Source organism: Otolemur garnettii, unplaced genomic scaffold, assembly GCF_000181295.1.
Source record: "Otolemur garnettii isolate 467f Iridium unplaced genomic scaffold, OtoGar3 scaffold00294, whole genome shotgun sequence".
In the NCBI taxonomy this organism is placed as follows: Eukaryota; Metazoa; Chordata; class Mammalia; order Primates; family Galagidae; genus Otolemur; species Otolemur garnettii.
In genome coordinates, this window is record NW_003852689.1 from 420,222 (window position 1) to 447,565 (window position 27,344).

The 27,344-nt window shown below is 41.3% G+C and overlaps 1 protein-coding gene and 1 pseudogene across 3 annotated transcripts in view; one reads left to right on the forward strand and one right to left on the reverse strand.

Moving 5' to 3' along the window:
* The window catches only part of MORC2 (MORC family CW-type zinc finger 2), a 44,465-nt gene extending 19,685 nt beyond the window's left edge, over positions 1-24,780 (reverse strand). For both annotated transcript variants that reach the window (XM_012813735.2, XM_003803332.3), the window contains exons 1-6: positions 21,160-24,780; positions 14,001-14,054; positions 11,144-11,178; positions 5,127-5,195; positions 4,509-4,599; positions 766-874 (exon numbers count right to left, since the gene is read on the reverse strand). In XM_012813735.2, the coding sequence (XP_012669189.1) occupies positions 766-874; positions 4,509-4,599; positions 5,127-5,195; positions 11,144-11,178; positions 14,001-14,054; positions 21,160-21,227 (426 nt within the window). In that variant the 5' untranslated portion in view covers positions 21,228-24,780. The remainder of the gene's footprint in view (positions 1-765; positions 875-4,508; positions 4,600-5,126; positions 5,196-11,143; positions 11,179-14,000; positions 14,055-21,159) is intronic.
* Positions 23,605-27,344, forward strand: part of LOC100948278 — a 9,221-nt pseudogene continuing 5,481 nt past the window's right edge. Inside the window, exons 1-3 of the transcript XR_001161849.2 lie at positions 23,605-23,661; positions 24,780-25,066; positions 26,194-26,906. The product of XR_001161849.2 is annotated as an uncharacterized LOC100948278 (transcript). The remainder of the gene's footprint in view (positions 23,662-24,779; positions 25,067-26,193; positions 26,907-27,344) is intronic.

Here is a 27,344-nt window from a genome sequence, read left to right on the forward strand (position 1 = left end):
AAAAAAAAAAAAAAAAAAAAGAATCTGGTCTAAGACTGGGCAGACCACAGAACTTTTCTGAGTCCCCCAAGAAAGGGGCACAGACCTCACCAGAAACAGCTCTACAGAAATTTGAGCCATCAGGCCACAAGAGAATCATCTTATATTTAGCTTACAAGGTTAATTGCCACAATGTTTTAAAGTCAAAATATTCTGGATTTGTTAACTCTTGCTTGCAGCATACCAAAGATCACTGGAGCTGGATAGCTGGCACTCCCCACGTGAAATCCAGAGCTGCCATTTTAGCTGCCATTTTCCTGCTGACGTTTTCCACATGCTCACCTGCTTCACAACTTGCTCAGACTCTGTAGGTATCAGATTTGTGGCTTCTGACATAGGCAGTTAAAGCAACACATTTCCTCAAAAGGAAAATGCATTCATAGAAACACACAGGGAAGCCCAAAAACTCCCTGATAAGACAACTCTATATGATAACATCCCCCTGACATATAGAATTCAGCTGCAGATCTAGAGGAGCTACAAATCCAACTCTTAAGTCCTGCCACTTTATGGTCTCATACACAGAAACAGTACAGCTGTTCACCAAAGTACTTTGAGATTCTGCTTTTCAACCAATTCATGCAACCAGTTAATTATAAAACAGGGGCACGTACTCTAAGCCTGCAGCACCCCAAAGAGCCCAGCATTGCAAAATGCCTGTGAAAGCAGCCTAGGCAGATCCAGGAAATGTGGAGTGGGATTCAGACCACACTGAGTGGAACCTACTTCATCAATGCCCTCTTCTTCATGAAAGGTGCGAGACAGGAAGAGGCAAGTCATGGTGTCTTCTTTCTTGGTGAAGAGGATAAAATCCTTCCCAATGCGCATTGAGCCCCTAAAAGGGAAGAAGAACAGATTATTCTCCCAGGGATTCCAAAGCTCATCGGAAGTAGAGTAGGTGGGCACACTGGCTTGCTCCTGTAATCCTAGCACTCTGGGAGGCCAAAGTGGGTGAATCGCTTGAGTCCAGGAGTTCAACACCAGCCTGAGCAAGAGTGAGACCCCACCTTTACTTTAAAAAAAAAAAAAAACAAAGTATAACTATACAGGTGTTGTGGTGGGTGCCTGCAGTCCCAGCTACTTGGAAGACTGAAGCAAAAGGATCACTTGAGCCCAAGAGACTGAGGTTGCTGTCAGCTATGATGCCACAGCACTATATCCAGGATAAGAGAGTAAAACTCTGTCTCAAAAAAAAAAAAAAAAGAAAGAAAGAAAAAACAAAGAAATGAACTGGTATTATAAATTCATACTGGATATTATTGAAACTACTCTCGGGGGACTCTCCTAAAGGCCCCCTAAGGTTCCAGAAGTCTGAGCTGAGTGCCACAGCCTTTTGTTCCCTCTCCACCCCTCCAACACTCTTTGCTCTACTTTTCCACTGGTCTGTTAATTCTTTAGTCTTTACCTACTCCCTGCTTGACCACACTTAGCCACCATACAGGGCTCTCTCACCACCCTTCTAAGGCACGTTCACTGCAAAGCACTACCCTCATGTTAGTCTCACTTACAGCCTGTTGCCAACGCTAACAAGTAACCCTATTGTTCTCAAGCTCCATGTCCATTCAAGCCACATGAAGGTCACTATGCCCTGTGCCACCATCAGACTTTATTCCAGCAGCCAATACTTTCAACACATCATTTTCCATATTGACCATATCCAGTTCCTATCCTGTCCTTCCTTCACTGACACAAACTTCCCTCTGTCCACTCACCAAACCTTAGCAGCATCAAACAGCCTAGTGCCTATACTTACACGTCCTCAAAAACACAGTATGAACCCAAGGCTCAGCAAAACATTAGGGCTAACAAAATATAATTCTTGACCACAGGATTCAGGGAAACCTGTAATTAGCTCATGCCCAACAACTATAGCCATTTCCAGTTTTACCACCTCAAGCTCATTATGACACAGGCAGACCCTTGCGTTTTGATGCCTCCATTTTCTGGGAACTGAGCCTTAAGGCCAAAGTCCATGAGGTAAAGTCAGAATTTAATCAACTGCTTCCTTCCTCTGGCCACATTAAACCATGTAAGCAGCAGGCAGGCCTTTCCAGGCAGCCCAGAGCAGCCCAGAAGCATGAAGCACCAGCAGGAGGACTGCCCACTGAACAATGGGGCTGCTTAGCTCCTTTCTTCTGAGCAGCTTCTGGGCTTTATGGCCATTATCTCATTAGTCTTCATAACACCACAGGGAGATGATGGAGGTGAGAAGGTTCATTAGTCTTTTTCATGTACAAATAAAACTAAACTGGCATGCCAAGCACACAAATGAAACGTCATGCCCCATTTCCCCAAACACTAAGGAAATTCTCAGGACACTATCCAGAGATGCCCTGGGGGCTGCCAAGTCATTTCTCCTCCTCCAGTACCCAAACTGCTGGCAATGCTCCCTCATATGATTATTTCACAGTCCAGTCCTACTCCTTCTTCCCTAAAGCTTAGGGGTAGCAAAATGAGGTATACTATCTCGCCTTCTGTCAAAGCTTGCCCTGGTCCTAATCTGCAAAACCTTGCTTTGTTCCTTTGCTGTCCCTCTCTCTTTTATCCTGAAATTACAGCCTGAGTAGCAAGAATCCCAAACACTACCTCTCTGCTAGCTTCCCTATTTCTCAGCCCTACTCTCACCACAAATTACCTCCTTCTGCATTCTTTTACAACTTCTGAATTGGTTCCAAAATGATTATATTCTCTACTCTGAACACTAGATGGCTCCATCTCAATGAGCCCTTCACAAAAGTCTTCTACTAAAATATGCTAATGACAATGCTCTCAACTTCTGCACTTTGCTTCCCAGTCTTCTAAGCACTTTTAGAGTCACATTTCATTTGCTCCTGAACCCCACTCAATAAGGGGGAATGTCAGAGATTAGAACTCCATTTTATAAATTAAGAAATAGGTGAAACGGCTTGCCTAAGGCCACAGAACTAACAGTATCAGGTCAGAGGCAGAGCTGTCTGTCCTACAATCCAGAAAATAAGTCAGGATTCCACTGACTCTAGGGGGCCTCGGTTAGTGGGAACCTAGATCACATGCATCAGAATCACCCCATGTGATTTATCTGTGATTAGAGGTGATCCATCTCATCAGTAAAAAAAAAAAAAAAATACAGGTTCCTAGACCCACTGAAACAGGACAGGAATTTGCCATGCTAAGATTAAAAAATGGGAAATAAAATAAGCCAGAAGCTAGGCTCTCACAGCAATGACAGTATGTAATCCTTAACCCATTTGGTATGAATCATAATATAAATCTGAAAAGGAGGAAACTAAGGAGCAAAAGTAATTAAGTGGCTGAGGCAAGATGTGAACCTCAGCTTGTCTGGTTGTAGTGAAAGGAACAGCAGCTCCATTTTGCAGCCAGAAAGACCTGGTTTGCATATCTGCCTCTAAACATATGCATCTTCACACCTTTGGGAAAGTCACTGTACCCCATAAACCTCAACTTCATCTAAAAATAAGATTAGTACCCATACCTCATAAGGCTATCATGAAGATTAAATAAGATGTAGATAAAATGTAAAGATATTAGCACAGTGCCTGGCACACTGTGTACTATAAGTACTCATTATTAATTATTAACTAATAAGTACTCATTATTACCATTTGGTTTCCATCTTGAGAAACAAATCACAAAGTCCAGGTATCAGGTCCCTGATTTCTTTAGAAGCACTCTCTTTCTTCTCCACACACCCAAAGCACACTGGACGTGAGGCCCAACTGATGCAGGTAACTGATCAAACCACTGCCATCTCTCAAACAAAACAACAAGTTTCCACAGCAAGCCTGGAATCATGACTCATAATTCCATTCACACAAACTCCAAGTCCACTAAATCTTATTCTATCCAAAGGTATGTACAGCTGGAAGTGAGCATTTCAGAAATAGAATTCTTTCTCTTGGGGCTTCACTCAAAACCAGAACAACACATTCCAAACACTAAACAAGTAGGAACTAAGGGCTAAGAAAAGAAGTCCCAAGTGAGTTGAAGACATCAGATAGGTTCCTGCTATAAGGCCTTATAGGACATGTGCATGAAGACAGAGACTTCTGGGGACAGAGGGCCTGTATCTCTCCTACACACTCTGGGTCCCCAGTGCCTGGCACAAAGCATGACATACAACAAATACTTGGGGACCCTACTGTACTGTGAGGAGACTCCCTCATCATCTCAGACACAGCCCAACCCCACAAGAGTACCACTCACATCCTCAATTACAGGGTAAAAATAAGAATTTTTAATAGGAGAGATACAATGCCAAGAGAAACCTACAGCCTCTCCTGCCCTAATTGGTTTTGGACATTCATACTTTTCAATCTGTGCAGCAAACTCAGCCAGACAACAGTTGGTAAGCTACTCCCAAACCACCACTCTTTTCTGACTGCCCTGCTCTTCCAGTTACAGTCATGGAAGGACAAGGAGGAGCTCATCACTGGATTTTAAGCACTGTGACAGGCTGCTATTATACCTACGATTTTAACCCATTCCCATACTGCCCAATCTGAGTGGATTCAGGAGTTCGTTTGGCCGACTTCCCAAACTGGATCACACTGGCAGCATCACCTGAAATGATAGACACAAGAGAAAATAAAAAGTTTACCTTTCTTTTCCAAGACCTTTAAAATCAAAGGTCTAAGCCTTATTAAATCCAAGCAGGGCTGTGTCGTCCACTGAAAATCTCTCTCCAAGAAAATTCATAGCCATGAAGCAAATGGAGGCAAGGTTTGCCTGGCCTGTCGTACCTCCCTCACTGTGACCTGTGTTCTGTTACTACAATATGGTAAATGGGAGGGAGTCCTCTGTAGTTCTGGCTCCAAGATGTTTGTGCAAGCTGATAAATCCAATGTCAAGAAATAGGTAATCTGACTGACTTCAAGTTGCCACTCAAATTCTATCACCCATGTTAGGACAAGCCCCAGCAAATACATTAGCAGAATTAAGCTTGAGATATTGCAACAGATTTCTTACTCCCTAGGTGGATGTTTAGTGACAAGAATGAGGCAACAATAACAAAGAAAAATTCTACATAATCAGTATTTTGTAAAAATGGTTACCTCCTCCCCCAAACAAACAATCATCTCATCACTTACTCGGATCCATTCCTGCTCCATCATCCAAAAAGCAAAGCATAAATCCTCCTCGAAGGTCCTCTCGCCTTTCTGTAAAAGAAGCAGCTGCCATTACTAGGCTGTTATTCACCAGAGGGTGGCAACCTTCGTATGATCAGAGGGTGGATCAAGGTAGACAAAGCTTGGTCCAAAAAAGTCAGGTCAAACTTAGCTTCGTAAGCTAATATGAATTAAACTTCAGGGTCCTTGAAGGTGTGAATTTCCATCAAAAGTTCTCCAGTGCTTTGTAGTGTATGACAAAGATTGAGAGAATCTATAAGTAGGGCAAGGAATACCTGGGTCTGACACCTAACCACATCCAATATTGCTGAATACATTTCACACACATCACCTGGATTCCTATCACTTCTGCCCTGTGCCATGGAAGCCACTAAAGTGGCTAAAGTACTCTGTTACCCACTGTATTTCATCAACACTATTCTAACTCAACAAGGTACTTCCTTTATAAGTTAAGTCTAGGGTAGCCTTCAGACAAAGTGATCAAGCCAGACATGGTATGAACATAGTGGTGGCAGGTGCTATCTAAAAGATGAATTACTATGTGCATATAAGTCCATTCCCAGACTAACTGCTATTTCTAGGCAATTTGTATACATCTTCATATCCCCAGTTAGCTATGGGTCTTTGAAAGGACTCTCAAACCCAGAAGTACGATGGCACAAGGAAGAGTGAGAGATGCCTGGTTTCCAGTTGGACCTGACAAAGAACAGTTCTCCTTTTGACAGTAAGATACACAGAAGCCTTGGCAGAGCTTTCTGGACAACAGAAAAGGAACACAACAGACAGATACTGCCATTCCAGTGAATGGAAGAACTTCTTCTTACAGTAGCTGTCTTCGGAAGCAGCAAGTGACAACTCAAACCAGTCCAGGTCCAAACCTGTCATGGACAACACAGAAGCAATTCCCAAATAGGAAAGGGGACTATGCTAGTTTCCAAGGTGTCTTTTGTCCCAAATGAGGACTAGATGAGAAAAGGAAGAACCAGCCTTGGAATCAGAAAAGTGTAGACAAGAAGAGAAGGATGTGAGGCACAGATGTAGGCAGGGAACCCATAAAAGCCAAACAAGAAACCACTAACACCAATCTCCCAGTATAGATGCTGCTTGGCACCTGAATAAAGGCAATACTTCTAAAACAAAGAAGGTCTGTATAAAATACTATACAGACAAGTCCAAGGCTACTTTGGAGTCTGGTCTCTAACTGGGAATATTTTTATCTCCCCCACGTTGCAGTTCACACTAACTTTCTACAACTATATAAGCTCAAAAATCTCAGTTTAAAAATGCTCTTTGTCCTCCCCTCAGGCTAAAAATTCAAGTAAATCTTAACTGTCCTCTATTAAATAGACCAATTAATGTAATTTAAAATACCATTTCAGCAAGGCTATAAATCATAGAGATTTTCAAACATCATTCAGTGTTCAGGAAACTCAACTAACTGCAAGCACTTCTTAAAAGTTCAAGAAAGTTCTTGGAATAAAGAAGACTTCTTCCTGGTAGCTAGAAAATGTCTCTTTATGGTAGTGCCTCTTATCAGAGTCTGAGGAATCCAAATCAGATGTGGTAAGCAGGAACAAGTTACAAGTAACTGCAAAAAGCCTTCAAAATTTCCAGCTAAAGGAAGTGAAACTTCATATGGATACTCAAACTGAGTCAGGTACAGAGCATCATAAAAGCAGTGTTCTAATTCTAGCCAAGAGCCAAGTACTGTACATTATAACCCTAAGATGTTCATGAAGATTCTGCTGTGGAATCTAGAAACTGGTTCAAGTCAAGCACATATGAAAAGTCCCCATGGATCATTGGCATTCCTTGAACACTACACTTAAGAAGTTACTTCCTAGGCTCTTGTGTCAGGACAGAATTCTCAGGCTGTTTTAACACACAATTATCACTTGACGGTGGGTCTGGGATCCCTTTCTGGCTCAAGGACTTCATTTCAAAACTTTTTAATGTAGTTTACAAGGGTACAAGACCTCCATTGGGAAGATTCTCCTGGACACACAGTGACGAACAGCCTGTAAATAGCTAGTAGTGGCCAGATACAGGGTAACATGCAATGCTGCCTCAGGACAAAGAAAGACTTGGTAATACAACAGTACTTCTTCAACTTTGTAAACAGACACAGTGTGGTGCCTTCACCTGGTTACAATGGCTATGCCAATCACTTGTTTATTCAACAGCTATTTACTGAGCATGTCCTATGTATCTGGCTGCATGATGACAAGAGCAGTGAACAATGCAATTGTGATTACTGACTTCATGGAGCATACAGTCTAATGGATTCTAGTCTCTGGGACTCTGTGCAGCATAAAGTAGAACATAAAGAACCCAGGAGTGTTTTGCCTGAAGGAGGCCAAAAAAAGGCGACTAGAGCACAAAGTTTTGTGCATAAGAATCACCCAAACGATCACCAAATACAGACACTGGGCACCCTGGATAGTATGATTATTTAGGTATGAGGTGGGGCCTAAGTATTTACATTTCTAATAAGCTTCCAGGTGATATTTAACTCTCCACAGGTGAATCACCCTTTGAGAAGTGCTGAGCTAAAGAAAAGCAAGAGTTCTTAGAAGGCTTCTTTGCTCAAAACTATCTCCATCATGGAGATTCATTCATAACACCAGATATTTATTTTTATCAGTGAAGTGAGCTACATCTAAAGCCTCCAAGGAAAAGAAATGGGATGGAGGGAGAATTCTGGACAGAGGAGAGCATAAGCAGCTGAACGTTGTGTGTTCCCCCTTCCATCACAGATCTTGGAACCAAGACAGGGAAGGCAAAGCCATACTGCTTTCTTTGCAGCTGTGGTTTAGATCCAGCTAACAGCTCTGTGAGACTGTTAGAACCAGTCTGAAAGGGTACACATCTCCCAATATGGCCAAGTCTGGCTTCTCCAAGCTTAACATCCCTCATCCAACTCCCACTGAGAAAAAAAGAAGTGGGAGATCTCAAATGCAACTATAAGTAAAAAGTCAGGAGTGCTATCAGAAATGATAAAGTAATGGTGTCCTTAGCAATGGCTAACATCCAAGTTCTTCATCATACTTTAGTCTCATTTGCCCTAATTTTCCATTTACTAATCATTCCACTGGCATCAAAAAGGATCTTTGAGGAAGTGGCACCTATCACAGAATGTCAATAAAAACACATATTCTGGCTTGGTGCCTCTAGTTCAAGTGGCTAAGGCACCAGCCACGTACACCAGAGGTGGTGGGTTCGAATCCAGCCTGGGCCTGCCAAACAATGACAACTACAATCAAAAATTAGCAGGGGGTTGTGGTGGGCCCCTGTAGTCCCAGCTACTTGGGAGGCTGAGGCAAGAGAATAGCTTAAACCAAGGAGTTGGAGGTTGCTGTGAGCTGTGATGTCATAGCACTCTACCTACACAGGACAATGCTTGAGGGTCTATCTCAAAAATAAATAAATAAATAAAACACATATTCTGATCCAGCCCCAAATAAGAATGCTCTGGGTAAATGAACACCTCTACTTTCAGAAGCTGCCTTCTTTCTTGCCCTTCTTAGTTTTAAATATAGTCTTTACAATTTGAGTTTACAGAGACTTCAAACTACTTCTGATATTTGCAAAGATTTCCAAGTTCAGTATCAATCTAGTTTCAGAATTGGAGATCAAGAAAATGCCTTCCCCCAGGTACTAAAACAAGAACTTTAATATTAGTACTGATTCCATTGCCTTATTCTCCTGTTGAATGTGTTAATAAGGCCCTAAGGTGGAAAGTGTGAAGTTAAAGATGCCTCAGTCAAGACTTCCAATCTCGGCTCGGCACCTATAGCTCAACCGGCTAAGGCACCAGCCACGTACACCTAAGGTGGCGGGTTCGAATCCCCAGCCCTGGACCCGCCAAACAATAATGACGGCTGCAACCAAAAAATAGCTGGGCGTTGTGGCAGGCGCCTGTGGTCCCAGCTACTTGGGAGGCGGAGGCAAGAGACTCGCTTGAGCCCAGGAGTTGGAGGTTGCTGTGAGCTGTAATGCCACGGCACTCTGCCCAGGGGGACAGCTTGAGGCTCTGTCTCAAAAAAAAAAAAAAAAAAAGACTTCCAATCTCAAGAACACATCGAGTTTTTTTTTCCAAAATGCTACAGTACTTAGTGCTTTTACCACATCATTTAATCTTTAAATGTCTTGACTATTCCCTCAAGATCTAGTTATTAGTCTTTAATTACCTATAGTGTCATAATTTATCTCTCCAATTAGAGACTAACTTTTTAAAGCAGAGACCCCATCTCATCCTCTCACTTTTCCCAAAACACAACAGAAGTAGCACTTAGCACAGCATAAAGGTACACTAGGTCTTTTCATTGAAAATGACATCCAACTATTTTCTGCAATCTGAGTGGCAAGAACTAAATTTTCTTGCTGAAATTACTAAAGGTGGTAAGAGTGAAACAAAGATCTTTCTTAAAAACATCTTCCAAATTCCAAATACACTCAACTATTATGATTTATCCCTTCAACATCACTTGGAGTAGAAACCCATTCTCTGCTTTATTATCAATACAATGATTAAACTAGCCAACATTTCTTTCACAGGTAGCTGTTACAACTCCTTACAAAAGCAAACTTAGACATAAGACACATTCTGTGGCTCAGAAAGGGGTCTCCATCTGGCCAGTAAACATCTTCTAACATTCTTCTGCTGTGCACCCTTTTCCCTGTTACTTTCTTCTAAAAATAAAAGCAGCCCACTGTGGCAGAGACTTCCGAACAGACGGCTTTCAGAATTTTAGCAGTATAGCTAGCTTTCAGCTGCTCAGATTTTCTTTGCTCCAAAGTGTATCAGGCATGAGAAACTGATCATATCTGATAGAGATTCTTCATAATTATATGACATTGGAGATTCTGAGAATTACTACTTAGTTATGTGCTTACTCCCTTTTATCAAACAGGCCCATGAACAGGGGTTATTTAATAACTGTATATTACCACATAAACGCATAGACTTCAGAACCTAGTCCATGCTATTCAAAGTACTACCTCAAACCTTTCAGAAAAGTCTGTCTGAAAAATATACCACACTAGTCAAATTATATTCAAAATCTATCTTCTTACTATCCACTTCCAAATTTTTAGTATTCAAATGATCAAAAAAATGCTAACACAAATACCAGGAAGAAAATAAACTGTTAGCAAAATAAATGAAAGGCCAATAATGACTGTTGTACCAACTGTAAGGAAAAAAAAAAAAAAAGATCTTCCTGTATAACTGGAGAGCCAACCAAATTAACAAAACAGGTTTAAATTCTAAGCCAAGCAGCCTTCCTTCCCACCTGACACCTCTGTCTGAGAACATCTCTGCTAACCTCAGAGCCAACCTAGTTACCAGGTGTTTTCTGCAACTGACATAAGCAACTCTCCAGCCTGGGGCTGGTGATCATGAAGGGTGCAGAGCAGGCATCCTCAGACTACGGCCCACAGGCCACATGCAGCCCACCTAGGACATTTATCCGGCCCGGTGTTGCAGCTGCAGCCACTGCCTGTCCTGCTTAGCAGCCGACTAGTCCCAGAGCCCGCAGTCCGGCCCTCCAGCGATCTGAGGGACAAGTGAACTGGCCCCCTGTTTAAAAAGTTTGAGGACCCCTGGTGCAGAGAGAGAAAAATGACCTCCAACAAGATTTCTACCTGGCTGTAGGTACCACAAACCCAGTTCACCTAATCACAAAAATGAGTAATACTTGATCATTTCACTCCCTACTACTCTACAGTATCACTCTCATAAATCTCCTGGTGGCTATTTACATACATTTGGATACCCCTGGTTCTTGAAACCACTATCTTTGGTTCCTACGCCTGACCAGAGCTAACTGTACCTAACGAGGGCTGCTCTGTTTCTAGTCTATGACCTAAAGTAATTGCACTATCTCCCGAGACTCCAGAAATCCCTCATTTTTTTCTTAGACACAGTAATAAATATATTAAGATCAACTAGGTATTAAAAGAAAGGACTGAGTTACCTGCATAAATATCTATTCTGGTGGCATCAGCATCTCTGCAAAATTAAAAGAAAAAGTCAAGATCTAAATGAGAATATGAAATATAAACCATCTAAATGTACGACATTTTATGTAGAATCCACAGTAGTGTGTCTTTTCAGGAAACTATACAGAAATTCTATATTCATTAAAGCTTCACTTTTACACTTGGCAACACAATTTTCCTTATATATCTGTAAAACATTTCTGAAGCCCCACAGTAAGATAAATCACATTACATTTAGGGCCTAAATGTTTTTTGTAATGCCAGTTTCACGGTGAAAATATCTATAGATGGCTGGGTATGGTGGCTCACACCTGTAATCCTAGAACTCTAGGAGGCCAAGGTGGGTGACTGCTTGAGCTCAGGAGTTTGAGACCAGCCTGAGCAAGGATGACACTCCGTCTCGAAAAAAAGCTGGGCATAGTGACCAGTGCCTGTAGTCCCAGCTACTATGGAGGCTAAGGCAAGAGAATTGCTTGAGCCCAAGAGTTTGAGGTTGCTATTAGCTATGTATGTTAGCCAGGACACTCAACCCCAGAGCGACTGAGAATCTGTCTCCAAAAAAAAAAAAAAAGAAAAGAAAAAAAAGAAAGGAAAATATCTATAGGATAAGCAAGATCATTTCCCTTTACCCACTAAGAAGTGATTCAAATATTTGTTTCTCTCACTCATTTGACTGCAATCATAAACAGACATTCCAATAACTTGTTCATTTTTTCCTTCACAGTTAAGATTTTAAGAAAAAAAGGAAAACAATAATCTGCCACCAAAATCTATGAAAAAATCAAGTTTTGTGGTATTTATACTACAGTCAGCAGAATGAATCCTAAGCCCATAATTCTACACTGCCTAACCTTGAAAAAAAATTGGGGTATTCTATTAGAGTCCAGCTATTGGCTAAAATCATACAGATTCAGTCATCAATGAAGACTTCCATAAAGTCTTAATATAAAGACTTGTATAAAGGCTTGAAGTAATTTAGTCCACTTCTGCCAAATGCAGGCAAGGAAAATGAAAGTTTCATTAGATTATATGCAAAGAAAAAAAAAAGTCAAAATCTACACAACTATACATGTACCTATTCTCAAAGATACGAAAACATTTTAAAATATGAGAGAGACTGGCAAAATGCATGCATAAGTAAGGAACATGTACTCCCAAGAATCTCTAATTCAGCGTATGATACACAAAAAAGCAGCCTGCCACCATATAGTATGGTCTCACTAAGTTAACAAGTGGCAAATTCACACAGTTCCCAGTAAACCATAATATTTTTTAATTTTAATAGAAAAATTATCAGTCAACCAGGATTCAAATAAAATGGGAGTTTTCTGATTAAACAACGCAATATGCATACTTCCACAAGCAGTCCAGTTAATACTAACAACAAATGTAATAACAGATTATTATACAAGGTTGGGTGAATATAAGAAATTATCAACAAGCTCATTAACTTGGTATCTGTTTAGGATATTTCCTGTCAATTCTTAACCTCTTTTTCCTTCATTAGTCGTTAACATCAGGTCAATAAATGATGGGAATGAATTTTATGTTTGCATTCAAGAATAACACTGGGACAATATTTTCATTAATATAAGTATAAACAGAATCTTGATTTGGACTTGGATCATTGTCTTTGAACAAACCCAAACTTCTATTTTATAAAGTATCATTTATATGATTCCACCACTAAGAACTCAAGTATGATAATAATTATACTGAGAATAATTTCTTCCAAACATAACTACCAACAATGGAAGACACTTTTTTGAATATATTAAAAAAACAACAAATTGGGCAGTGCCTGTGACTCAGTGGATAGGGCACCAGCCCCATATACATACCGAGGGTGGCAGGTTAAAACACAGCCCTGCCCAAACTGCAACAACAAAAAAATAGCTGAGCATTTTGGTGGATGCCTGTAGTCCCAGCTTACTCAGGAGGCTGAGGCAAAAGAATCACCTAAGCCCAGGAGTTGGAGGTTGCTGTGAACTGTGATGCCACAGCACTCTACCAAGGGCGATAAAGAGTGACACTGTCTCTACAAAAAAAAAGTGAAAGATACTTTGATTATGTGGAATTATCTAACAATATACATTTTAGGAAGATGCAGAACTCTGGCATAGTTTTAAAGATATTAAATGGTGTACTGTTCTGACAGCACAAGTTAAATCAGAGTTTATTTGTTCTCATCAATTTGATTCTTAAGTTTGTCTTACTTCTCTACAATTAGCATGCTCTAATATACAAGGGAAGTGGTTTTAGAAGTGATAAATTCACTATTTTTACGTTAGAAGACAAAGAACAATGAATGAATTTTAATCACTTAAGTAATCAAATGTGCTATATCACACAAGACTATTTTTGCTTATAAATTGCTATCACCCAAAAATATTTTTTCAAAAATGAAAAATTTTTTTTAGTAAGAGGTTTCTTAGGAGTTGCAGCTGCTAAAGAAATGCATTCCTGGCTCAGCACCTGTGGCTCAAGTGGCTGGGGCGCCAGCCACATACACCTAAGGTGGTGGGTTCGGATCCAGCCCAGGCCCGCCAAAACAACAACGGCTGCAACCAAGAAATAGCCGGGCATTGTGGTGGGCACCTGTGGTCCCAGCTACTTGGGAGGTGGAGGCAGGAGACCCGCTTGAGCCCAGGAGTTGGAGGTTGCTGTGAGCTGTGATGCCACAGCTCTGTACCTGGGGGGACAGCTTGAGGCTCTGTCTTAAAAAAAAAAAAAAAAGAAATGCATTCCTCTCAAGTCTTCAGAGAGCAAAGGTCACAACTACCCAAAATGTTTCCACTCCCAGCATAAACTGTACATATGAAGACAACATACCTTGCATTATCAACCAGTTCAGCAAGAGCACCAAATAAGAATTCATGAGTGGTTCTGAAATGATAAATAAGAGTCAGCAAAAGCATTATGAATTAAAGTATGACTCCTAAATCATAGTTACATTTTTCACTGCCTTAACCAGTGATCAGTTTCTAAATATCTTGGAAGAAGAACTGCAAGGTTATGTATGTCTCATACCCACCACTGGCTTCCCTCTTCAGAGTAGGTAGCTCACGTGCCTGTAATCCTAGCACTCTGGGAGGTTGAGGCAGGAAGCTCACCTGACCTCACCCCTGACCTCAGGAACTCAAGAATTCAAGACCAGCCTGAACAAAGGAATATTTCCTCTGTACTAAAGATAGAAAAAGTAGCTACCCATTGTGGCAGCCACCTGTAGATCAGGTAGTTGGGAGGCTTGAGACAGGAAGATCACTTGAACCCAGCAGCTTGAGGCTGCTGTAAGCCAAGCTGAGGCCACAGCACTCTAGCCTAGATAACAGAGTGAAACTATCTCAAAAAAAAAAAAGTGAAAAAAGAAAAAAAAGGAGTCAGTTAACTTTAACAGAGTCCCTAGGAAACCACACTAACCTCTTGTTCTCCCAGAACAAATTGTTCAAGACAACCTTAGAGTATTCTCTCTAATGTAGAGGAAGTTCTGTTTTTATGCACAATTTGAGAAAGTCAAGAAATAGGTTATTCCCTCCTCCCTCTTTCAAAGGGACTATTTTTGTTTATAAATTGCACAATAGCGCATGAGTTTCCTTTTTTACTGGCACATCACACACAGGCATTGGTAAGGCAAAATGCTAACATGTTATTTATTGAACATGCTCAACTTCACAGTCTTTGTATTTGCCATAACAGCCCTTATAATATAGTTGGATGTGTCCACAACATAGAACTAGATTAAAAAAAAAAAAAAACAGGTTGACTTTTTTTTTTTTTTGGAGACAGTGTCTCACTCTGTCACTGAGGCTAGATGACAGTGACATGATCATAGTTCACCACAGCCTCAAACTCCTGGGCTCAAGCAATCCTCCTGCCTCAGCCTCCTGAGTAGCTGAGACTAAAAAGTACACACAACTACACCCGGCTAACTTTATCTATTTTTGGTAGAGATGGGGATGGGGGTCTCACTCTCAGTCAGGCTGGTCTTAAACTTCTGAATTCAAGCCATCCTTCTGCCTCAGCCTCCCAGAGCACTAAGATTACAGGCATGAGCCACTACACTCGTCAAGGTTGACTTTCTAGTAAATACAACATCATTAACCCACACACATATTACCATCAATTTTTCAAAAATATCCAATTTATTCCTGATTTTTCTGCATAAAAATTTCAACCAAAAGCCAAAGAGAAAAATTTGAAATGAAATATATCAATATTAAATAGCCAGCACCCAGGATCTCTGGTTACTTACATATTACTTTAAACAAATTGTAAAACATTTGTTTATAAAATAAATACCCACAACAGAACAGCTTAGTAACATTGGTTTTTCCCTCCTCAAGTAACTCATCAAATTTTTACAAATGTAAATCTTTGTATTAAACAAAACTATACCAGATATAAAACTGTGGGGAGAACTTCTCCCCATAAGATCAGTGAATTTCTCTGTTGCTAATCCAAAAGCATACTTATTTACAACCAGTAAATACGTTCTAACAAAAAAAAACTTTTATCATTGATTCACCTAGAAAGCAGAGCTCAAATTCTTCTGGCTAAAAGCCAGTTAATTGTTTTACATGGAACAGCCAAAAAAAAAAAAAAAAAAAAGGAAGGAAGGAAGGAAACAAAAGTACATAAAACAGCTATATCTTAATAAAAATATTTAACTCTCTAGAATTATCACTTCAAATTCTTTAAATTATCAATTGAATTGGCTCGGCACCTGTGGCTCATGCGGCTAAGGCGCCAGCCACATACACCTAAGGTGGTGGGTTCGAATCCCCAGCCCGGGCCCGCCAAACAACAATGATGGCTGCAACCAAAAAATGGCCAGGCATTGTGGCGGGCACCTGTAGTCCCAGCTACTTGGGAGGCTGAGGCAGGAGGCTCGCTTGAGCCCAGGAGTTGGAGGTTGATGTGAGCGTGATGCCACGGCACTCTACCCAGGGGGATAGCTTGAGGCTCCGTCTCAAAAAAAAAAAAAATTATCAATTGAATAAACAAAATATATACTCTGCAAATTACTCCACTGAAGAAATAGGGAAGAATATACTAGAAAATTTAGGTGACTTGTCAAAGGTAGGTTATGTATGTAGGTTATAAGTAAATCTAGGCACAGCACCCGTAGCCAAGCAGCTAACAGTGCCAGCCACTTACACCAGAAGTGGTGGGTTCGAATCCAGCCCAGGGCTGGCAAACAACAATGACAACTACAACCAAAAAATAGCCAGGTGTTGTAGCTGGCACCTGTAGTTCCAACTACATGGGAGGCTGAGGCAAGAGAACCGCTTAAGGCCAGGAGTTGGAGGTTGCTGTGAGCTATAATGCCACAGCACTCTACCCAGGGTGACAGCTTGAGGCTCTGTCTCAAAAAAGAAAAAAAAAATAGAAACAGCAACTGTTTCTCAGCAATATATATATTTTGATTGTTTCACATGAAAATAAGACATAAGAAGCCAGCAAGCAGATCTCAAAAGAGCAAGCACACAGTACCTGTGGCCAATTTTTCATTGCTCTCTATACAATGTTTAGAAATGTGCCTTGCATGTTTAGAACCTAAAAATATTCCAAATGGTCTTTGTTGTTCCACATAGTATCAATGCTGTTCCACACATACATATTTCACATAAGCTAATATATAATTTTTAAATGTAGTTATCGGGTACTTTTGTGATGGCAGTACACATCACAGTGGGGCCTTTTCTGATAACTGTTGCTAAGGTCAGAGACAATATTCAGAATCCTCTCCCAACCTCTAAATGACTAATAGATCTTCCAGATACTAAAGCGCTGGCTCAGCACCTGTAGCTCAAGCAGCTAAGGCGCCAGCCACATATACCAGAGCTAGTGAGTTCAAATCCAGCCCAGGCCTGCCAATGACAGCCACAACCAAAAAATGACCAGGTGTTCGGGAGGGCGCCTGTAGTTCCAGCTACTTGGCTGAGGCAAGAGAATCGCTTGAGCCCAGGAATTGGAGACTGCTGTGAGCTATGATGCCACGACATTCTACCCAGGGCAACAGCTTGAGGCTGTCTAAAAATAAATAAATAAAATAAAGTATGGTTCTAAGCACTTCTCAAAATCATAAAAATCAAAAACATAACTACTACTTAAGTTTTTTTTTTCCCCAGATAATATTCCAAGAGGTGTACTCACAGCTAGCTAGATAGAATGGATAAAAATCAAAAGAAATTCTTTCCTTAACAGACCTAAAGATCCTCTGTATGTGATCCAAGAAAGATCAACTATCTGGAAAAAGACAAAGATTTTTTAATAAACTTGTCCAATTTCAAGTGATCCTGGCTTTTATACTACTGTGCCACAGCAGAAATAGTTTTGCAGTTCAGCAGTTCCAGCAACAAATTCACGTGTAAATTAGCTTGTTAAGTAAGGAGAATGATCTCCCCGTTTACATCCAGCCTGATTATCCACAGGCTCATCACATACTGATACGCTTCTGCTGAGTTCCTGGATATACCAACAAAATTACCTAACTGCTAGAAAATAAAGATAAGAAACTCTGGATATATACTGAAATGGATTTAATATAGAGTGTGAACCTACGCTTCAATAGGCTTAAAAATTATGTAAGTCTCTAAAGTGACAGGTTCCTCTACACTTACTTCACATACAATTAAAAAAACCCAGAAATATCATATGGACAAGATAATAAAGTTATTAAATGTCCCAACAAGAACAGACATAAACAGTAGGCATCTTATACTTAGCATCCTGCTCTATCAGACCATTTATCAGTACTGCAAAGTGACTTAAGACAATGCATCTAAGGCTAAAGGAACATCTCTACCACTACCCCATCTGGAATACTAGTCACAAAACCCATCAGCAAAGAGAAGTAGTAGCATAAAACTCCTTTTATTTAAAAACTTTGATTTTTATCCTCTCATACGAGCAACATTCAGTATTAAAAGAGATTAGCTAAGAACATCAAATTACCATGAGAATTATTTCCCAGGCCTGCTTCATGTCTGGATGATGTAACCAAGAGAATAACTATCAATAGTTACCACAAACTGAATACAAAAGTAGTTCAAGACAGATGTTCCAGAATTCATCAACAATTTATCTACCTAACTAGTAACACCAAACACCATGGTGGAACCACAATGATCAACTTTTTATTTACTTAAATTAATACGACAAAGAGAACAATAATCACCACCTACATGTTTACTGTGTACCATGTATGAGCTAAAAACTTTATAAGCATTATTTTACATAATCCTCATAAACATTGTCAGATTATCCCCATCTTACAGATGAAGAAACAGGATCAATAAGCTGACCTACCCAAGACACAGCCAGGAAACAAATACAAATTTGGCTGGCTCCCAAACACACAGTCCTTTCACTGCACTGGAGATTTCCAACTTTCTAGTCTAGGCTCTGCTTGTAAGTCTACGGTAAATAGGAGGTAAAAGAAGGGCGATTTTTTCCCACACTTACAATACTGCAATATTGTAGATATCAGACACTCTAGAATGATCTTGTGTTTTAAAATCTTTAACATAATAAAGAAGGCACTGTAAGACATTTACCCTGAAGATGCCTTACTAAACCATATAATGCAAAGGTAGTTCATCTTCATCTTCCATCACTGTTAAGTTAGAAGTCACATTGTGAGACTATAAAAATGTTTCCTCTAAAAATGCACTTCATACTTTCTTTTGATAAAACTAGACATACTGAAGAGTTGAACAACTTCAAAGGTCAAAGTTATGATCCACATAAGAAATCCCCAAGCTTCCAAAATGATACTCCAACCCTCAAATGTTCATGGAAGCAGGTGGTTCCAGTTCAACAAGGGATGTCAAAGTCACAGAAAATTCTCCAACTTTAATTTAATTGAGTTTGTTTCTTTTCCTTCATGTTGCCTGTGTATCTATGATTAAGCTATAAAACAGCACAAGAGGGAGAAATATCCCAGAATCCTCAAATTAGAGAATCATTGAGATAAACTAAAATTGAAGACTTTAAAGTGAGAAGTAAACCCTTTACTTTATAGAAAAGCAAATAAGCCCCTGAAGATAAATCTCACCAGAGTCAGTACTGCCTAATGGTTAAAAAGTACTAACCATGGGGACTGACAAATCTTTTTGCCTTAAATCTTGGCACTTTAAATACGCCACTTAGCAGCTATGTAACTGTTAGCACATAATGTATTCTCTTTGAGCTTCAGTCTCCTCATATGAAAAATAGGAATAGGCTCAGCAACTGTAGTTCACTGGTTAGGGTGCTGGCCACATACACCAGGACTGGCCGGTTCGAACCAACCCAGGCCTGCTAACAACTACAGCAACAACCACACCAAAAGAGCCAGGCATTGTGGCAGGTGACTATAGTCCCAGGTACTTCGGAGACTAAGGCAAGAGAATCGCTTAAGCCCAAGAGTTTGAGGTTGCTGTGAGCTACGATGCTACGGCAGTCTACCAAGGGCGACATAGTGAGACTCTGATCCTTACTCCCATTGGATTTCTGTAAAAATTACTCCAGGCAATGTTTTAAACAGTGACTGGCATGAAGCAATTAACTGTTTTACTATTACATAATTACATAAGGCCTCTGGTAAAGCTGGAACAAGATCTCAGATTCTGAAGTCCAGTTCATAGTCTTCTAAGATGATCACAAAATTTGTAATTCCAGATTTTCCCTGTCATTCCAAAATTCAGAACCCAGACAAATATTTATCAAACACAATCATTGAAACATTGAAGTGGCCTTCAACTGCTTGTTTTTGACATGTCAATTCAAATATAAAAAAAGACACTGAGTATCTTGCCCAAAGCTGTCCTATCAACTAGCTGAGGAACCTTTGATCAGTGACCTCATCTAACTGGGTTTCAGGTTCATCAATCCTCAAGTGTGAGAATTCACTTAAGTGACCTCTGCAGTGCCTTCTCTAAAATTCTGTAGTTCAATAATAAGCTCCCTGAACAAAACAAAATAAAACTAGGCTCTCATTATTTGGCAATTTACTTCACTAATTTGAAAATTTTTATTTCCTTTATAGGAAAACAGCAAAAAATTAAAGACATTATAGAATCACAAATAACACGTCCTTTTTCTGTAAAAGGCTAAAAATCATTATATTGCTCTTATTGGATAGCTGAAGTCTAGGCTCTCAACTCTGAAGTGGTTCATCAGATAATTCCGGACCATTCACCTAGCTGCTCATCACCTCTCTCAGTACCAAAATCGTACAATGCTTACCTTCATCTCAAAAGAAAATGGCAAAATGTATTAAAACACAAAAGTAGTTTTGACCCCACTGGATAACTTCCAAGAGAGTGGGCATAAGGAATAATCATGGGACATTCCACATGGAACTGCAGTTATGGTAATCTCTTCATGAACTCAAGAACTTTGAACACCTTATGTTTACATGGAAATCTGGAGGAAAGGCTATGGAAAATCAAGGGTTTAAACAAGTTGCCATTTAGTGCTTAGTATATATAAACTAAATGGGATGTAGAGAGCATTCCCAAGAAAGTAAAAGTGGGGGGGGGATGAAAGTAGAAATTTTCTTCTCACAAGTTGTCACCAAATGTCTTCATTCTTTTTTAGTCTTGTTAGAAAGTAAATACTTATTACTAATCTAAATGTGGATACTAGAGAGAAAAAATAGCGGATATTAAAAATAGTCCAACTTCTGGAGATCCAATAGAGCAGTACTTGTTGAATTCCTATCAAAAACTTGAATGAAATAACTCAATACATTGGCTTCAAATAACTCAAGTTTGCATCTAGAAAATTTTCATCCAATAAATGAAAATCATATTCTTCTGGATTAGCAACAAATACTTCACTGATCTCAGTCCTTCAACAGAGCTTAAGACATCCAGTGATACACTTCACTGCAGTGATACATCCCAAAAAGTAAAAACGCAAAATTTTCTGGGGAAAAAGTTTCCATATTATCATCAAGGAATGAGTTTCAGTGACCTTGGCGTGGCACCTACAGGATACTTACGAATTTGTGTGCAGATATTCAAACGTTAGCTGAGCTCGATTCAGACTGCTGTAATTTGTGAAAGCCATAACTGCAATGAGGTCTCCAGTCTTTTACGACTAACTAGGTACCTTATGATGTATTCGTTTTTTCCAGGATTCTTTCCAACAAAGGTTTAGTAAGTCTGTGCTCCTTAATGAGTTAACCAAAATCACCTAGTATCTATCCAAAATATTATTCAAATAGATGTTTAAAAGTAAAAGTGATTTCTTCAAGTGTTTTTTCCCTCTTCTCGGTTACTATGACGTAATATTCTCAGAATGAACTACGTCATAAACTGGCAGTCCCAAAGAGCTTTCCTTTAGCGTTAAGTTGCGACAGCTCAATCCGGGCAATCTGAACCAAAAGTGAATGGTCTTGGAGTAGATAGTCCTTGAGTTGGCAGTTTATCACTGCTCCATCTTCGTGTTCTTTGAGCCGTTTTTTCCCCCCAAAATTTACCACTCTGAAAACTTACCAATCCGGAAATGTACCCTCTTTTGTCAGAAAACTTAACAATCACCCATGTCTTCACTACTAGTGATGTCAGGTTTCTTAAACAGGCCCTAGATTAGAGACCAAGATGTCCACGGAGTGCATGTGGCACAAGTTCCGGCTTCACCTCCCCAAGTGGAAAGCGCTGACAATTTATTTTTTCAAAGCCCGATTAAGCCCAGTTTGCTGTCCCGCCCTAATCCCCTCAGGGTGGTGGGTCAAATTACTTCACAATGGCTTTTAAAACGCCTCACAACTGACCCGCCCAAATCACTTCAGGCGGCCCGCGCCCCTCCCCCTCCCTCAGACAGCCTTAGCCTCTCAGACCCTTCCCGGGCCTCAGTCTCGTGGTCTCCTCCTCGCGGCAAGTAGTCCCAGTGTTCACAGACAGGAACAAGAGCAGTGGCAACCGCACCACCAGACCGGGCGTTGCCCGGCGCTCACTGATGCCTTTGTCCCTCCCCGCGGAATTGGAACCAAACAACCGCAGCGCGCTCTCGGAACCATGTGCTGCTGCCGCCGCCGCTGCCACCGCCCTCGCGCGCCGCGCTGGATGAGATGATGTCAGGATTCAGCGCCGCGAAATTCGGCGTTTAGAAAAGCACTGCCGCCTCCACCACAACAGCTACCGCCACCAGAGCCACCGCTTTGTCTCCGCTGGTGCACACAGCCCAAACCACCTAGCACACTTCCCGACGCCCCAAGCCCCTGAGGCCTCCACGGAGCATTCCACCAATCAAAAAACCTCAGCTCCTCCCGCCCCCGCCCTGATGCACCGCCTTCTGATTGGCGGGTAGGACATTCTCACGTGACCGGATCTAGGTTTGGCGGGTCCGCCCCTGTCACGTGAATGCGCGCGCCTCTCTTCCTGCTTTCCTGACCCTCTCCGCCATTTAAAGAAACAGTACCGGGGGCGGGCCGAGCGACGCAGCCGGGACGGTAGCTGCGGCGCGGACCGGAGGAGCCATCTTGTCTCGGCGCCGGGGAGTCAGGCCCCTAACTCGAAGAAGCCCTGGCGCGCCCTCCCCCCCTCCCCGGTCTGGTAGGGCGAAGGAGTGGGCGCGCGGTCGATCGAGCGATCGGTTGGCGGCTCTTTCTCCTGCTCTGGCATCCAGCTCTTGGGGCGCAGGCCCGGCCGCCGCGGCGCGCGCCCGGTGGCCGTTGGCGCTCGCGCCGCGTTTTTCTTCTTGTACGAAGAACTCGGGCGGCGGCCTATGCGTTTGCGATCCGGCGAGGAGTCGTCCGGGTGGTCGGTGGCGGGGGGCAGCTGCTCCGCCCCGCTCCGGGGGAGGCAGCGGCAGCAGCGGGATTTGGCGCGGCCGGGGAGGCGGGGGTGGCCGGGGCCGGCCTGGAGGCCTGGCGCCACCCTTCCGGGCCTGCAAGGACCCAGTTGGGGGAGCAGGAGGGGGCCGGAGGATGGTTGGTGGTGGGCTTTCTACTTTGCCTTTTCCTCCTCATGCCGCCTTAGTGAGGGGCGGGAGGTCTGGCGGCAGCTCCGGGGTGGGAAGAAGCGCCCCGGAGTCGGAAGACTTGAGTTTGCTTCCGGGCCTAGCCACCAGTTGGCCGAGTGACCTTAGGCAAGTCACTCTGTAATTTGTCTGCGCCTCAGTTTCCTCCTCTGCCTGTCAATGTGTGTGGAATTGAAAGTGCTTTGTAAACTACAAAGCGTTGGTTGTACGTAAAGGATTATTGTTTGTGATGTTTTTTGAGTTGTAAGAGAACTTAGCAATTATCCAATCCTTGTATTTTGAACCTGAGGACCTTGGATTGGAGTTGGAGGTTCCCAAACTCCCTGAAATTGTATGCAGAAATTTTTGGGAATTTGCGTTTTAGGGGAATAATGATCCATCGCTAGCAAGTTTCAAAGGGGGCTGTGATGCGGAATAGTTAACAACGATTCCTTTATGCCACAGGGAGGAAACTGAGGCCTAGATGTCATTTGGGACCCTTCACAACCAATTTAAGCCCCTGTTTGAGTCCCTGGGATATGTGAGCTGTTTCTATGCATAACGAACGGATATTCGGGGTAACAACACTCCCCTGCTTGGCTTCTATTCTGTATTTTCCCTTTACTTTAACCATGGGGAGCCTGAAAAGTGGCTGATGCATATGGTACAAGGGCACCCGATATAAAGCAGCTACAATTAGAGGTGGATGTGTTCTCTAGTATCAGGAAGCTTATTTAATTTTTGGCCCAGCTACTCTTTGTTTTCTGCCACTTGTACCAGTGCCAGACAACTTTTCTGACCCTTTGACCATTTTTCCACAACTGCAGTTGCCATCCATTACTTGCTCCTATTTTGTATCCCTAGTCTGTGTGGTTGGTAGTGAACAGGCTTATTTTTAAATGGTGCTGCCAGGCCTAACTAATTAATGGTGCAGTGTGGATTTTTAGCAAATGGACTCACTGGAACAGACTGAACCAGGCATGGAATTCCTGAAGATGTTTGGGGTTTTTTATTAATTGAAGGTTAACATTTTCTGGAGAGTTTTGTTAGCTCTCCTGCAGAAACTCAAAATCAGTAGCTATGGAAGTGATTCACAACTTTTCCCAGCCTGCTTTGTACTCCATTTGCTTGCAAGTGTGATACTAAAATGGCCAAAATGCCAGTTTTTGCTTCTTTGTTAGTTGTCAGCTGCTTTTATTAAATTCCAGGCCATTATCCAGCAAGCACTAAAAATGTTTGAACAGTTGCATTTCAGACATTTTCATTTTGTGGAGTGGTGCTTACAAAGTGGTACAACTCTAAGCAAGTGAACAGACACATTCTAAGTGTATTTAGTCTGATTAGATGTTAGTCAATTATACTGTTCTATTCAAATGTCTGAAAAAATCAATTGACTATTCCCTTTAAACTAAAGGGCAGAGACAAATAATCTCACTTCCAGAGAAATGACTGTTTTGGAGAAAAATGTGTTGGTCTTTTAGCTCTTTTATAATTAAATCTGGATGTACCTCAAAAGAATCTTAAGACTGTGGTGATAAGATGCTTTTCTCAGATGAAAGGAGGCAAAACACAACTGGAACTCAGAAGCTTGAAATTCTTTGTTAAAACAAGATGTCCAGGATTGGAAATTGAAAGTTTCACTATAGCGTTCTGCACTAGTTCGAGCAGATATCTTTCAGTGTAGCCACAGCCAAGGACTCCAGATTTCCAGATTTTCAAGAACTGGACCTCTTTCAGCCTGAAAGAGCTTGTCAGGATGTGGCGGGAACACTGGAGGTAGATTACTTTTTATTTTTTAATTTTGGTAATGTTGACCTTGCTGTGAGAAGAGAGGCAACAACTAGCAAGCACTGCCCCACCAGCGCTGTTACGGGGAATTAGAAGACCTGAGTTTCTGCCCAGACCCTCAGTGCAAACTGAGGATGCTCCATCCAAAGTGAATTACGGTACTTGTCATTTTCCAAAATGCATTATTCTTTGCCATCTCTGCACTGTTGTTCATACTCTCTTTCGTACCTAGGAAATGCCTTCCTCTGGTTGTTCACCTGTCAAAACTGTCTTTTCGTCAGTATCCACCTCAGATGCTCTCTTTTCCATAAGTCTCTAACTTCAGCCAGAAATGAACTTCTTCAAGTTTTATGACATGTTATATATCTTTTATCTGTCTTGGTATACAAAATCTTATAAAATATCTACCTGTATTTGCTCTTTTTGCAGATAGCAAACTCGTTGAAAGCAAGGGCCTTGTTTAGTGCATCTTTGCCCACACATACCACCACCTATGATGAAGCATTTCTTAGAAAGAAGGAGTTTAGAGTGCAGGCTGTCTCAGAATAAGCACTCAGTAAGTGTTTGCTTAATTAAGATAACTAAAGTTACTGTTAATTAGAAGAAAAGTCATTAGATATGGGCCATGTTTCTGCTTTAATTTTTTTTTCAATGCTAAATTTTCAAAGATTTAGGGAACCCTCAGGCATAAAGAGAAACTGATACATTGATGGGGTATTACCTACAGAAGGATACAAGGATGGAGGCGTTAGTCTCTCCTACTCAAGATGGAATCTTATTAAAATGAACTTTAAGGGCTGCTTTTAAAAGTGGTCATAGACAGCTTGAGGAAGACACTGGAAAAGGAAGAAGGGCAATATTTCCTTTGCTTTATTGTTGGTATAGGGAGAGTGTAATATCTTAGATCTTTTGTGCCCACTTCCTCTCCACACCAGCTAATGACCAGCAGCCTAAATATAATCAGATTACTCCCCCAAAGTACAAGGCTAGGGGTAGTTGTTTGCTGCTTTCCTGAGATAGTTTGTTCTCAGAAGTCACAGGACAGCCTTTGCCAGAGAACATTCTGTTCTTATCAGCAATTGTTAATCCGGCTTTTGTGTTTTTCTTTCAGAAGTTTTATTTTTGGTTTTCATTTATCGTTTGTTGGTGTCTCAGCCAGGTTTGTGAAGAATTAGTACTCATGGGGCAGCTGTTGTGCTGACAGCAGGCCCATACAATGTTAGAGTCATGTGTTTATAATTCCTTGCATTTGCTGTCTCACTTGTTTTATCCCTGCCCCTTCTAGTCCTGTGCCTCCTGATTGCTGAGTGTTCACCTGGACCTTCTGACTACCTTGTACTATTCCATCAGGATACAGATCTGATATCTGGATTTTTGCCCATGGTGATTCCAACCACCTTACTACTGATGAAGACACCATTCCAGTGAACCACTGTGACCCAAGAGACATTTAGCCATTATGATGTGGCCTTTACCTCCACTGCTGTCCTGTTCTACCCAGCACAGCCCTTTATAGTGAAGTCAGTCCTCAAGCCAAATAGCTGAAGCTATTTTATCACAACAAAGGCCTAGTTTGTTCCATGAGTGTGCATTTCATTTCTTCAGTTAAAGCCTTCAGAGACACATAATAAATTTGGACCAAGGGGTTTTTAGTTACTAAAGCTGTCTGAAGAAAGACAACATCTCTTTAAGAACAGAATTGGACCATACCCCACAATCACAAATGAAAGTTTGTGAACTTTCTAGAATCCCATCAAGATCACTGGACCCTGTTTTTCTACTTCAAATCTGTAGTAGCCTACTGAATGAGAAAGCATTCTGACCCATTTGGGATCAAAACAAAGGCACAGTGAACTCCTCATTGCATCTTCTTTGGGATTACTCAGGAACCAGAACTTTTCACACAAATGTAAGAAATTCTACCAAGGAATCCCTTTACCTAACAGCATCTCAAAAGTCTCCAATCAGATGCCAGGAAAGGCCTCTTGATACATCAAGGTAGAACCTTTATGGTAATCCCTTCTGTTTGTGTAGCATTTTACAGTTTCAAAGCACTTCTATATACATTTATCTCTCTTAATTATAATCACTTTTTGTAAATGAGGGAATGGAAGGTTAAGCAGTTTTCCAAGATGACGTAGCTATGAAGTGATAAAGGCCAGGCCTCTGACTCCCAGTCCAGTACTCTCCTGGAATTAACTTGGCCTTCACTTTATCCAAAATGTTAAAATGGCTGGAGTTTGGGGACCCTAGGAAAATTTTCAATTTCCTGATCTGGTGCCCCAGTCACATGGGATATTATAAGTATAATCATGGGATTGCTGTACCTAGACCACAGACCCATGGCAGTATCCCTAAGGTTTAGGAGCATACTGTCTGCACATGGTAAACTGTCTAGTAAAAAATAAACATATTCTTTTTTTTTTTTTTTTTTTT